The following is a 13,487-nucleotide window of genomic DNA, read 5'->3' on the forward strand; positions in this document are numbered from 1 at the left end:
ACAACAGACAGAGACCGAAATACCCCACACACACACACACACACACACACGACAACAGACAGAGACCGAAATACCCCACACACACACACACACACACACACGACAACAGACAGAGACCGAAATACCCCACACACACACACACACGACAACAGACAGAGACCGAAATACCCCACACACACACACACACGACAACAGACAGAGACCGAAATACCCCCCCCCCACACACACACACACACACGACAACAGACAGAGACCGAAATACCCCACACACACACACACACACGACAACAGACAGAGACCGAAATACCCCACACACACACACACGACAACAGACAGAGACCGAAATACCCCACACACACACACACACGACAACAGACAGAAACCGAAATACCCCACACACACACGACAACAGACAGAGACCGAAATACCCCACACACACACACACACACGACAACAGACAGAGACCGAAATACCCCACACACACACACACACGACAACAGACAGAGACCGAAATACCCCACACACACACACACACGACAACAGACAGAGACCGAAATACCCCACACACACACACACACACGACAACAGACAGAGACCGAAATACCACACACACACACACACACACACACGACAACAGACAGAGACCGAAATACCCCACACACACACACACACACGACAACAGACAGAGACCGAAATACCACACACACACACACACGACAACAGACAGAGACCGAAATACCCCACACACACACACACACACACGACAACAGACAGAGACCGAAATACCCCCCACACACACACACACACACACACACACACGACAACAGACAGAGACCGAAATACCCCCCCCACACACACACACACACACGACAACAGACGGAGACTGAAATACCCCCCCACACACACACACACACACACACGACAACAGACAGAGCCCGAAATACCCCACACACACACACACACACACGACAACAGACAGAGACCGAAATACCCCACACACACACACACACACACACGACAACAGACAGACACCGAAATACCCCCCCCCACACACACACACACACCCGACAACAGACAGAGACCGAAATACCCCACACACACACACACACACACACACACACACACACACACACGACAACAGACAGAGACCGAAATACCCCACACACACACACACACACACACACACACACACACACACACGACAACAGACAGAGACCGAAATACCCCACACACACACACACACACACACGACAACAGACAGACACCGAAATACCCCACACACACACACACACGCACACACGCACTGCAGAAGCTGTACCAAGGAGGTCTCGGAGGAATCGAGGAAGCATCCGTTCCCTCTGGGTGACGGATGCACAGGGAGTCAAAAGGAGGATTGGAAAGACAACGCCCCCCCCCCCCCCACTAAGCAGCATGTTTCTCTGCGTGACAAAGCGCTGTGATCCATGGCTGCTGATTGATAGCCATGTTGTCGTGCTGTTGATGGGGATTGTGTAAAGACGCAATCTGTGATGCACACATTCATTTGGGACTTTTCCATTCATTATGCTGTATAATTAAACGCATAATATATTCCGAAAGTTGTTAATGCCTCATGAGGTTAATTTGACTGTCATGGCCCTAACATCGATCTGAATAGTCTGTCCTTGTATTCATAGCTCTGTCTAAGAAATTAAGTGGTTACATTTCTCGAGCCACGCCCACACGCCATTGTTTTTGGTTTAAATTGCAGATTGCCCCTTTAAAAAAAAAAAAAAAAACACTGAAGAATCACTATGACAAGGACATCTGTCTGAACATGATCTTTGTGCTCTCCTGCGGAACATCTTCAATCTAATAATATAACATCCTCAATCAAATTCAACAGCATCCTCAATCAAATAATATCATTTCTTCCCGAGATTTTTGCCGGCTTTGGTTCCTTTAGAGTGTTGTTATGACTCATGTGTTAATTGGGAATTGGTGAAATTGTGAAAACTGAAAACAGTGAAAATCTTCAAGACTCTGTGGAGTATCTTCACACTCCTCACAGGAACAGACCCATTGGAATACATTTAGCAAATTCAATGTAAAAACTGTCAAATAGCTTTACGCCAAACATTGTTGGACTGCAAAGCAGCTCTGACTAGATCTGCCCAACACATCCCAGAATGAAATGCGTGATTAAATTAATAAATAACAATAAAATGCAATCACGCACGAGGAGCAACTTAAAGAAATAAAATGAAAGACAGAGAGACACAGAGAGAGAGAGAGTGAGAGAGAGAGAGAGAGAGAGAGAGAGAGAGAGAGCAAGTGCATTGCCTAGTCACAACTGAGCATCTGTGTACAGACAAATGCATCAAGCACTTTGGCACTTCCAAAACCTTTCATAGGAAACAACATTTTACATGACCCCAAATATCTTGCTTTTGTGATTCGACGGAAAATGCCATTGCCAACTATTCTTGTCGTACAAATTGTCTTCACGTTCTGAACACAACACAATCATTTCTATCTATTGTGTCTGGTTTCTGTTTTTCTTTTTATGTCATTCAGGAGAATTCCACTACTAAAATATGTGACTCATAGATACATGTCTACAAGACAAAGTATTATATTATCCTTCTTCAAAGGGATACAGCCATGGAACACTCCTAAATAATTAAGTGACTTTTTCCTTTTCCTTTCAAGGAGCATAGTCTTTGATCTTATATTTTTATCTTTTTGTGATCTACATTAAATGTAGCTAATGAATGACAGAACTGATCCAATTACAGCATAGACAGATTCAATACATGAGGTCCCGTGCCTCTCGTCCTGCGTCACGTGTTTGGTCGTCCGGAGGTATACTAAATGTGTGAACCAGCTAGCGTACAGGGTCACCTGGAAACACAGGTCACCTGGAAACACAGCTAGCATACAGGGTCACCTGGAAACACAGCTAGCGTACAGGGTCACCTGGAAACACAGGTCACCTGGAAACACAGCTAGCATACAGGGTCACCTGGAAACACAGCTAGCGTACAGGGTCACCTGGAAACACAGGTCACCTGGAAACACAGCTAGCATACAGGGTCACCTGGAAACACAGCTAGCATACAGGGTCACCTGGAAACACAGCTAGCATACAGGGTCACCTGGAAACACAGGTCACCTGGAAACACAGCTAGCATACAGGGTCACCTGGAAACATGTCGACCGCTTGTCGTTCATGAAGAATATTGACAGGACATGGACAAGGAAAAACAACGGCAAGAACACAGCACAAATGAATAAATGTTTCCAGACAGAGAAGTAAGGAACGGTTTCTGTGGCCTTTTTGTTTTAGACGTGGTGTATGTTCTTCTTATAAGGTGAGAATGTTTTTACAGATCCAACTGTGGTCATGGCAAACATAAACACTGCAGGGGCACTGGGTAGCAACAGTAAGCTACTCAGCTGTACCAGTCATGACTGACCCGATTCTGCTTCTCAATCGGCTATTTGTCAGAATCAGGTGAGTGGGAACAGGACATAACTGTACCTTGGTTCCCTGCAGCTAAGCCAGGTACTAATTCACCCAACCTGGGACCAAGGTAGCAGGTTGGAACACAGTTTTAACTGATCGTTCTGAACAGGAACGTTTCTGTCCAGGAAACGTGATGCGCTGAGATGCTAAAGCGCACATGATCAACCGTGGGCTTGCCACTCCTGTCCCACACATTTCTTTGTTTAGATTTACTGCAAATGTTTTTATGGCTTTTATTTTTTTACTGAGAGCACATGGCACACAAGTCATAATCAAACATGTGTCTCCCGAAATAATTTGTATTGGTGTAAATATAATGCGAATAAAATATAAAAATGCTTTCATTAACACAAGCAACTCCCACTCTAATAACCCAAGGTAGCTCTGCCTGTCAACACTCACAACAATGCTACAGCCAACAGGCTAATCTCTGCTTCTGCAGTGCGTCTCTGCATAAAGCTACCAGGTAGCTGAATAGGACACAGGAAGGCAGCCAGGCAGGCTGAGTGGTTGTAGGCGTTGGGTTTGTGATAGGAAGACGCAAATGAAAAGAGACAAGCACCTCCAGCCCCAGCTAAACGCAGCCCAGTGGAGAGCACAAGGAACCAGGCTGACGAGAGAGAGAGAGAAATAAAACAAGTGCGACAAAAGAAGAGAGAAACAGGAAAGGAGAGAAAGGTATTTTTAAGCTCCGTTATTGGGTCAGGATCCCACACTACAAAGACTTCATCAGTCAGACCTCAGGATTCACGCTCACACGTGTCATGTAACCAAACACAGCGTACGTAATGAAACCAGAAGCCCACGTCTTCCTCCTCAGTGACCCCCCGCTGAATGGCCCGGGCATCGAAGGAAAGCCTCGGGTTTCCCACCAGCGTGTCATAGACGCACTCTGCTCCCAGTCTAGCTGCCAGCATCCCCTCAAGCATGCCCACCACGCCCAACGAGAGGGAGAGAGGGAGAGGAAGAGAGGGAGGCAGAGAGAAAGAGGGCGAGAGAGTGGGAGAGAGAGAGGAATAGAGTACAATCTTAAAATAAAGTAAATCCACTTCTTGAGTTTTTTCCTATTGTGGGGGCCAAAGGTTTCTTGCTATAACTCCCTGTGTAGGGTTCTTCAAAGCATCCCTAGTACGTAGTTCCAACTCAGAAACCTCTACATGTGTTCACCATCTAAAGGTCATGTATAAAACCGTATAAACGGTTCTTGCGTGACGATGCTTAGCTTTGGAGGGTCCTTTGTAGAATCCTTTAGCAATGACTCCACCAGCAAAAGGACCCATCACTACTACCATTTACAATGACATTGTCGCTGACACAGATCCAACATGTCTCCCAGCAACTAGCAGGGATGTGTTGAATTGGCTTGCTGCCTTGTTATCAAGGTATTTCCGGTCACGTGTAGAATTTCACCTGACACAGAACCGTTGCCCCCAAAACAAGGGTTTTTCAGACAAAAGGCATTACCCTATTCCCCCGCAAATAACCCTTATGGAACCCATTTTTCCTAAAAGTATAGAAAAAACATGAGATCCATTCATGCTGCACACTTCAGTGCAGCCAACCAACCACCTCTGCCTTCAGATTCCACCTGGAAGACCTCGCTACAAAAGGCTCAGGGCAGCTTAGGTGGGAGATTTAGGTGGGATAGCCAGGAGAAAACATTACTAATCCGGGACTGAAAAGAGTAATCTGTGACAGACGTTTTACGAAAAATGACTTTTAGGCCACGTTGACAAAAGATTAGCTGTTATCAGGGTCTTCGGGGCTGAAGAAAAGCTGGTTTTGTAAAGAGAATATTCAAGTAAGATGTCTCTCAGTTTGACAGGCAGGTTTAGGCCTCTCTCAGCGCTCAAAGCGTTTTGCTACATATCCTTGTGGTTGAGGAAAATAACTTGTGAATATATGTAGGTGTAAATGTACTTGGGTTGAAGGAACTCTTTGAAGAATCATAAGGAAGTTCACCAAGTGCCAATTCACTTAAATACTAAAAACATATAGATTCAAAATGGATTTTCATTAAGACAACACCTGATATTTTTGATCTGACTAAGATGTTGGCCTGGTCTCTTAAGGAAACATATTGGATTTTTTTAGGCACTACATTCAATTAAGAATGTAAACAATAAACTGTCAACATACTAGACACATTCATTCTTAAACAGACTATCACATCCCTTCTTCAAACAAACTATCACATCCATTCTTTAAACAAACTATCACATCCACTCTTTTAACAGACTACCACATCCATTCTTTAAACAGACTACCACATCCATTCTTTAAACAGACTATCACATCCATTCTTAAAAAGTATTGTCTAGTTCTAGTGCACAAATTAATTTATTCCCGGAATTCATTCATTTTGGTTCAGCCAGTAACCTCGTGTGATTGGCAGCCATTATTAAACACATTTTGTCCTGAATTGACTATTCCACACCTCAAGAGTTAAGAGTCAATCCCATGAGATGAAGTGCTTAAATTATTTTTCAAGTATACAACCTTTCCTCAATTCCACATGCTGTAAAACTTATGTTTTTGCTCATACCAAGTGACTACTATATAGTGAGCTGGTACAGGTATTCAAACAGGGCAACTGTCTATACTGATTGTGGCTTAAGGACCATTAAGATAATTTGTATCGGCGATTTTGTCTGCAATGTGCTTTTTTTGTAGGTATCTCTGAAACCCTCTGGTTTAGGGATCAGTGTACACAGAGTCATGTTTTAATCCTAAATGGCCCCCTGTTCCCTTTTTTGAGGCACTACTTTAGAACAGAGCAAGAGAGACCCCAGTAAAAATGAGTGCTCTATGAGTGGAAGGGGGAGCCCTTTACGCGTGTTCCAAGCCCCTCCCTGTCCTTCTGCCCGTGTGTCTAGCTGCGAGAAGCAACCAAGGTTTCTGCTCCTATTGATTTCTGTTGATCACAATCTTATTTGGCAATTTAAATGCTAATGATACTTTTAATTGCATGATGGGATAAATGCAATCTGATCTCCAAAAGCCAATTATCTTCCTGCTTTTGTCTGCATCCAATTTCTCTGAGAGACTGGACCACGTAGGCTTTCTCTTCTTCCAGCCCCTGCAGCGATCTGCTCCGTTCAACGGACTAATGTGCCTGGTATTGACCAAAGAGATTATCAAAGAAGAAGAAAAGCAATGATTCTCTTTTGTGTTGGTTTCCAACAAGTTTATACTTTTTTTTCTTTAAAATTGAAAACAACAATTAAAAAATACATAGAAAATGACAAGAAATCAGATAATAAGAAATAAGAAACATATTATAAGCTATGCAAACTAGGCTGCAGGTGTGTAAATGGTTAAAATCCTGTTTCCGTTATGCATAGGAGTCGTAGTAAGACAGTTGGATAGCCCACATCATGGGAAATAAATAGTGTATAAATCATTATTCAAAACATCAAGTGACACATGATTCATCACACTCAATACCAGAACTGTGGAGGGGCTTCTGAAGGATCATAAAAATATAATCCTCCTTTGGCCTTACAGCTAATAAGTGCCTTCAGTCAATATCCATTTATCACCTGTTTATAGCCCTCAGCCAAACACACAGCCACCCTGTCTAATGGAAAGTGCTGGAGACCAACCCGCCAGGAGATTTAACGCTGCATAGACATGGTAAACTCGGATAAACACACAGTGTGGTGTCAAACCTATCCCACATCTAAAATGGCCTCCGGTCAAAAGGTAGTGCACTATGAAGAGATTAGGGTGCCAGTTTGGGACACAGTCCTAGCCAAAACGCTGAGCGTTTTAAATATGACGGCCATCCTGCTGCACGAATCCTGGTGCATCTCCTCTCTCTGGCAACACAATGATGTGCCTATCAGTTATTTCAGGTGTGTTCTAAATCACCAAGCTGCCGTATTTGCGGAGTGCCGCGGACCAATTTATCTCTCACAGACACATTTATCCAGTCTTTCTTTTTTTTTGTTTGGGAGAGTTTCCTCAAGGTAAAGCCCAGGACACAAGATGAGTACCTGCATCGCAACAGCCTGTGTGTGTGCATGTGTGCGTGTGTGACAGAGAGAGAGGGAGACAGAAAGACAGACAGAAAGAGACTGATAGGGAGAGAGACCTAGAATGTGAGAGTGAAAGACAGAAAAAAGAAGAGAAAGAGAGCAAGACGAGAGAGACGGAAAATGTCTCTCACTGGCACTCTGGTACTCAGTCATAATTCTGTTATTGTGATGTCGCTGCCAGTGTTATTCTCCAGCCCACAATTCATCCATCCATTCCAAGCAGCCGTCATAAAAACGGTAAGGAAGTCGTTCAGACAAGACCCATAATATTGCTTGTGTCCCAAATGGCACCCTTTTTTCCCTGTGCAGTCCCCTACCGTTGACTGGGACCCTGCCCAATGAACCCTGGGCACAAGAAGTGCACTGCGCGCATTTTGGGAAGCACTGACTGTTTTCCCCGACTCTGACAATAATCCGCAAACTGCACTTGTTGTTTTCAGAGGAGAAATGAAGTTGTTGTTGGTTCATTTCAGAGAGGAGGGGATCCGCAGCTCAGTGACTCAGTCTGCCATGGCCTTTCAGCTGTCGGAGGTCATACGTCACGCTGCCAAGACGCTTCTAGAGAGACAGACTGATGAATACACAGGACCACGGGAGCGGGCTCTGACAACAGCCATATATTCTGATCGGAGGTCCGTGCAGTCACCAATCACACTTCGCTCCCTAGGAGGGGCATTAGACGTGTAAACAGTAACACACTATTTAGGGAATAGTGTGCCATTTGTGACGGATGAGTTGACTGGCTTGACTGATGTGGACGGCCTGATTCAGCTGGGTTCAGCTTGTTATCCATTGCTCCAGTTTCATTAACATTGTCAACAACATGCACAGTGGAACAGTCAGGTTACATACTGAACTACCACTATAAAGTCAGCCAAATTGTGGACTCCTCCTTTAAACCCATCTGATTAATTAATACATCTGAATCCTCTCGCACGATCATTAATAAGCACAATCATTAACTGAGTTTATGACTATAAACCTTTTCAAGATGATGCTACTTTTCCTTTACAATGCAAATGCCTTCCCTTGTTTTCACATCAGCAAAGAAATCAGTTCTCTTTCATTCACATCGTTAAACATTTCAAAATTGAATTCATCCATTTACTTTGTGTGAGACAGTAATCTTTTTCAAGTTGGACAACAGACTTGACAAGAATACAAATATTGATCAGCAGGAAATGAAGAGAATTAGATCACAGAGTTTCATTCCATTCAGCATTTCTATATCATGCAAATATCCACGACAACAGAAGAACAACAGGATGTTGCCATGCACACAGAGTACAGAAGCTCATTGGCAGGACATCCATGCAGACACTCAAGACACGAGGAGAAGAAACAGAGCAGCAGAGAACTAGAGAAGGACAGCCAGACAGATAAAGCCCTGTTCAATTAATTTATTATGCTCGACACCTCTAACAGAGCAGTAACATTTGGCACAGGTATCACGTAGATATGGATCATACTCATAACAAAAATATAGCTTTTATACTCTGATGTTCTAATATATTACATTTCAAGTTTTTTTTTTCTTCTCCAAGACAACGATTAGGCCTGGGAATTATTTGGTTCTCAATGATAAGATCCATAAACCTGAGACATCCTTATCTTAAAAATGTTTTTATGAAATGTTTGATCGTGGCACTCTTTAACTTTAATTTCTTTCAATTAATGTGTCTATCACTTTGCATCCCATTATGTTTTGACTTGAAGTGGTAAAAAGAAATCTGTTTCATTGGCAGCAGATAAAAATGCAGTCAGAAACATGAATTCTACCTGTTGGTGTGAAAAGTCTCCCACCGTACGTGGCATTATTCCAGACTATGTATTTGAGCTGCCCTCAGCGGATGTCAAACTCATTCCACGGAGAGCCGTTTGTCTGCGGGATTTTTCGCAGACTCTCTTGATCGTTTCGGGTCCCTGATTAGGCAGGAACATCCCTCACCTGGTTGTCCGGAACCCAACTGGACCCAGATAGTGAGACAAAACCAAAACCCGGCAAATAACCTGGCCCACATTGGAACGAGTTGACACCCCAGCCATACGATGAAAAAAAAAACATTATTTTGTATTTTATCATGGTAATTAATACGTATTATTATTAGCAATTTTTACAATCGTGTGCTCAGGTATATCAGTTTCAGGCCACCATTACATGCAGGCAACAAGATACAGGGGCCTAGTGGGGGAGAGCGGGGCGGGGGGGGACCAGTGGAGGGTAGACTGGGGACGGGTGCCTCTACTTTCCTTGTGGGGGATTCAGGCTTCTCGGGGGCCTGTGACACAACGTTATCGGGCACAGCCGGTGGTGTGACAGAACCACTAGTAGGAGGAGAAGAAGGAGGAGGAGGCTGTGTCACGCAACTATCAGCAACCGCTGCCACGGCGATGCTAGGAGGAGGAGCGGAGGGGGACAGAAACAGAAAGCAGTTACTCTGGTGGCTGAGAGAAACAGGTGAGAAGAGAAAGAAACAGAGAGATTAGCAGAACTGGACAGAGAGACTGCACTGAGAACTTAACTCAGAAGTAACAGGATATAGAGTGTTGTTTTTTTTTTTTGTTTTGTTCTTAAGCTTTGTTAGTCTTTCAAAAGCATAATTTAGAGGGATAGGAAACAATGGACTGTTTAGGCCGTGGTTTCTTGGACTCGGCATCGTGCTGCATAGCGGACATAGAAAACACACAACATAGAATGCACATCTCTGGCACAGGTGTCCCTTAGTGTAGCTAAATCCCCATTTTAAACTGTACAATTCAAACCCTTTGTATATGTAATCAAATGCTTTGTTTTGGAGAGCATGGAGCCTCTCAAAGTATGTTATCATTAACCTGGTGTTACGATATGAGTTGATTAAGGGCTTGTATGCCTCTAGTGTTCATAATTTATGCTTGGCAACCCTCATTGTTTTGGTGATATTGCCAGGGAGGATAGCCAATAGGAAGCTTTGGAAAACTCCCAACATGGACCTTTTAAACATGGGTCTCCGATTCCAAATGGGCCTCTAATTCAACACTGGACTCTCCCTCCAAATTGGCCTCTAATTCAACACTGGCCTCTCCCTCCAAATTGTCCTCTAATTCAACACTGGCCTCTCCCTCCAAATTGTCCTCTAATTCAACACTGGCCTCTCCCTCCAAATTGTCCTCTAATTCATCACTGGCCTCTCCCTCCAAATTGGCCTCTAATTCAACACTGGCCTCTCCCTCCAAATTAGCCTCTTATTCAACACTGGCCTCTCCCTTCAAATGGGCCTCCCTCCAAATGGGCCTCTAATTCAACACTGTCCTCTCCCTCCAAATGGTCCTCTAATTCAACACTGTCCTCTCCCTCCAAAGGGCCTCTAATTCAACACTGGGCTCTCCCTCCAAATGGGCCTCTAATTCAACACTGTCCTCTCCCTCCAAAGGGCCTCTAATTCAACACTGGGCTCTCCCTCCAAATGGGCCTCTAATTCAACACTGTCCTCTCCCTCCAAATGGACCTCTAATTCAAGTAGTTCCCTACATACGGGATATGGTGCAGTTTGGGACACACTCATCCCCTAGTTTCCTACAAGTCTCTGTGTCTCTGGTGTGACCCTGATATCCCTCAGGTATCCACTTCATCTTGAACTGCATACAGTAGGACCGGAGAGATGTCTGACAGAGGTCTATTCCCAGCCGGCGTTACAGATGAGTCAGTGTTTCTTGGCAAATTCAACCTGTTTAAGCTAGCAAGAAAATGTAGCTCAAGGGTTGTTATTTAGCTGCCCTGTAACAGTGTGTTTCACTCAGAGGTGAGGGGTGCAAATATTTGAAAATGTGTCCTCAAAAACTTGATTGACATTATATTTTCAGGCACCATTGGCACCATGTTTAAAGGCAACCAAAAACTGGTTAAAGATATGTTGGTTTCAGCTTTCATTTGAACAGTGTAAAAGCAGCTTGTACAGAGGAGCATGAGTGATGAACTGTTTATGCCGGTAAAATATATATGCATATTTATGAAAACATTTAATATATTTTTTACCATTTTGTTTAATTTGATTACATCTTAGGCCTAGTCCTCAATTATATCATGGAAGGCCTATTTTTTTGCCCAGGCCCAATATAATCGCCAAGTACCCCAGTCAAGACTGTTGATAAAGGGTTTTGCTCAGGAGACTTGCTTAGATACACATCTTAATCGGCAAAGCTTAATTAAAAGATCAAGTTAGAGAGCTACAAAACAATCAGTTTACAGCGCCTTTGGAAAGTATTCAGGCACCAATACGTTGTCCACATTTGGTTATGTTATAGACTTCATGTTTAATTGATTAAATACATTTTATTATGCCAATCCATCTTGACACAATACTCAAATGAGTTTTTAGAAATTTGGGCTAATTTATAAAAAAATAAAAAAATGCCATATCACATGTATAAAATCCCTAACACTCCAAATTGAGCTCAGATGCATCCTGTGTCCTTTTATCATCTTTGAAATGTCTCTAAACCTTGGGTACAGCTGTGGCAAAATCAACTAAAGGCACACACATGTCAGTGGAAGTACTTTTCAATTTCACAGGGCAAGTCAGAGCAAAAACCAAGACAAAAAGTCCAAGGAACTTTCTATAGACCTCTGAATTGTGTTGAGGCATAGATCTGATCCTAAATTATTGAGGAAACACAACAGGCTTCATCATTGTGAAATTGAATACATCTGGAATCAGGGTCAAACTCTGTAAAAGGGCAAGAAAGGCCTCAGGGAGGAGACCAAGAAACCAATAGCAACTCCAACTTTCGGAGGTTCTCTGAAGATATGGGATAATCTGCCAGACGGACAACCACCTACGCAGCACTACATCGATCAGGCCTTTTTTGTTGAGTGGCTTGTTCAGAGCATGAAAACAAATATTCTCTGAAAATATTCCTGAAAGCAAAGTGTTACAAAACAAAGCACGGCTCTTAACCTGGCTGATACCATCCCTATGGTGGGAGCATCATGCTATGGGGAGAGGATGAACTAAGCGAAATACTGAGAGGTCCTTGAAGAAAACCTGATCCAGAGTGCAATTGTCTCTGGGGTGATTGGGATGAAGACTCGTCTCTCAGAAAGCACGCAGCCAAAATAATGCTGGAGTGACTTTGGTAGAAGCCAGTGAATGTTCTTGAGTGGGCCCTCTGTGGGGAGACCTAAACATCACAGTTCAATGATGCTCCCTGTCCAATCAGATGGAGCTTGAGAGGATATGCAATGTAGAATGGGAGAAACTGCCAAAAACCAGGTGTGCAAAGCTGGTAGAGACATACCCAAGAAGACCTTCAGGTGGTAGAGACATACCTAAGAAGACCTTCAGGTGGTAGAGACATACCTAAGAAGACCTTCTGGTGGTAGAGACATACCTAAGAAGACCTTCAGGTGGTAGAGACATACCCAAGAAGACCTTCAGGTGGTAGAGACATACCCAAGAAGACTCAAGAAGGTGTAATCACTTTGCCAAAAGTGCTTCCGTAAAGTACTGTGTAAAAGGCTCTTCATTATTTCATTAATGGATTTATTATTTACATTTGACATTGACAAGAAACCTTCAAAGAATTTCATATTTTGGAAGCATCAAGCTATGGGGATGCTTTTGAATCAAATCTAATCTAAATCTTTTCAGCGGCAGGGACAGGGAAACCAGTCAGTGTTGAGGGAAGGACAAACGGAGCAAATACACGGAGGCTGTCTTAAAAAAATATTAACAGTTTTTTTATGAATTACATATCCAGTCTACAACATGGATCTGAATACTGTCTGAAGGCACTGTAAATTAACTGTACATGAATGTGCTACAGGCAGAGCTCATGTTTGATTTGATGTTATTATTACTTGTAGAATTATTTGTGTTCAATGTGTTAAAACGCAGCTTTTTTTTATTGAAGAAAATATATGATTTACCCTGTTTACATGGTGAGAATGACCACGGCAGTCA

General features: G+C 43.3%; 1 protein-coding gene across 5 annotated transcripts in view; it reads right to left on the reverse strand.

Annotated features, from left to right (window-relative positions):
• The window catches only part of nectin1b (nectin cell adhesion molecule 1b), a 262,236-nt gene that overhangs the window by 29,183 nt on the left and 219,566 nt on the right, over nt 1-13,487 (reverse strand). For 4 of the 5 annotated variants that reach the window (XM_010874184.4, XM_010874210.4, XM_010874193.3 and 1 more), the window contains exon 7: nt 9,799-9,942. The exons of the other annotated variant lie outside the window; for it this stretch is intronic. In XM_010874184.4, the coding sequence (XP_010872486.1) occupies nt 9,799-9,942 (144 nt within the window). The remainder of the gene's footprint in view (nt 1-9,798; nt 9,943-13,487) is intronic. 5 annotated transcript variants of the gene reach the window in all.

Source organism: Esox lucius, chromosome 1, assembly GCF_011004845.1.
Source record: "Esox lucius isolate fEsoLuc1 chromosome 1, fEsoLuc1.pri, whole genome shotgun sequence".
Taxonomy (NCBI): Eukaryota; Metazoa; Chordata; class Actinopteri; order Esociformes; family Esocidae; genus Esox; species Esox lucius.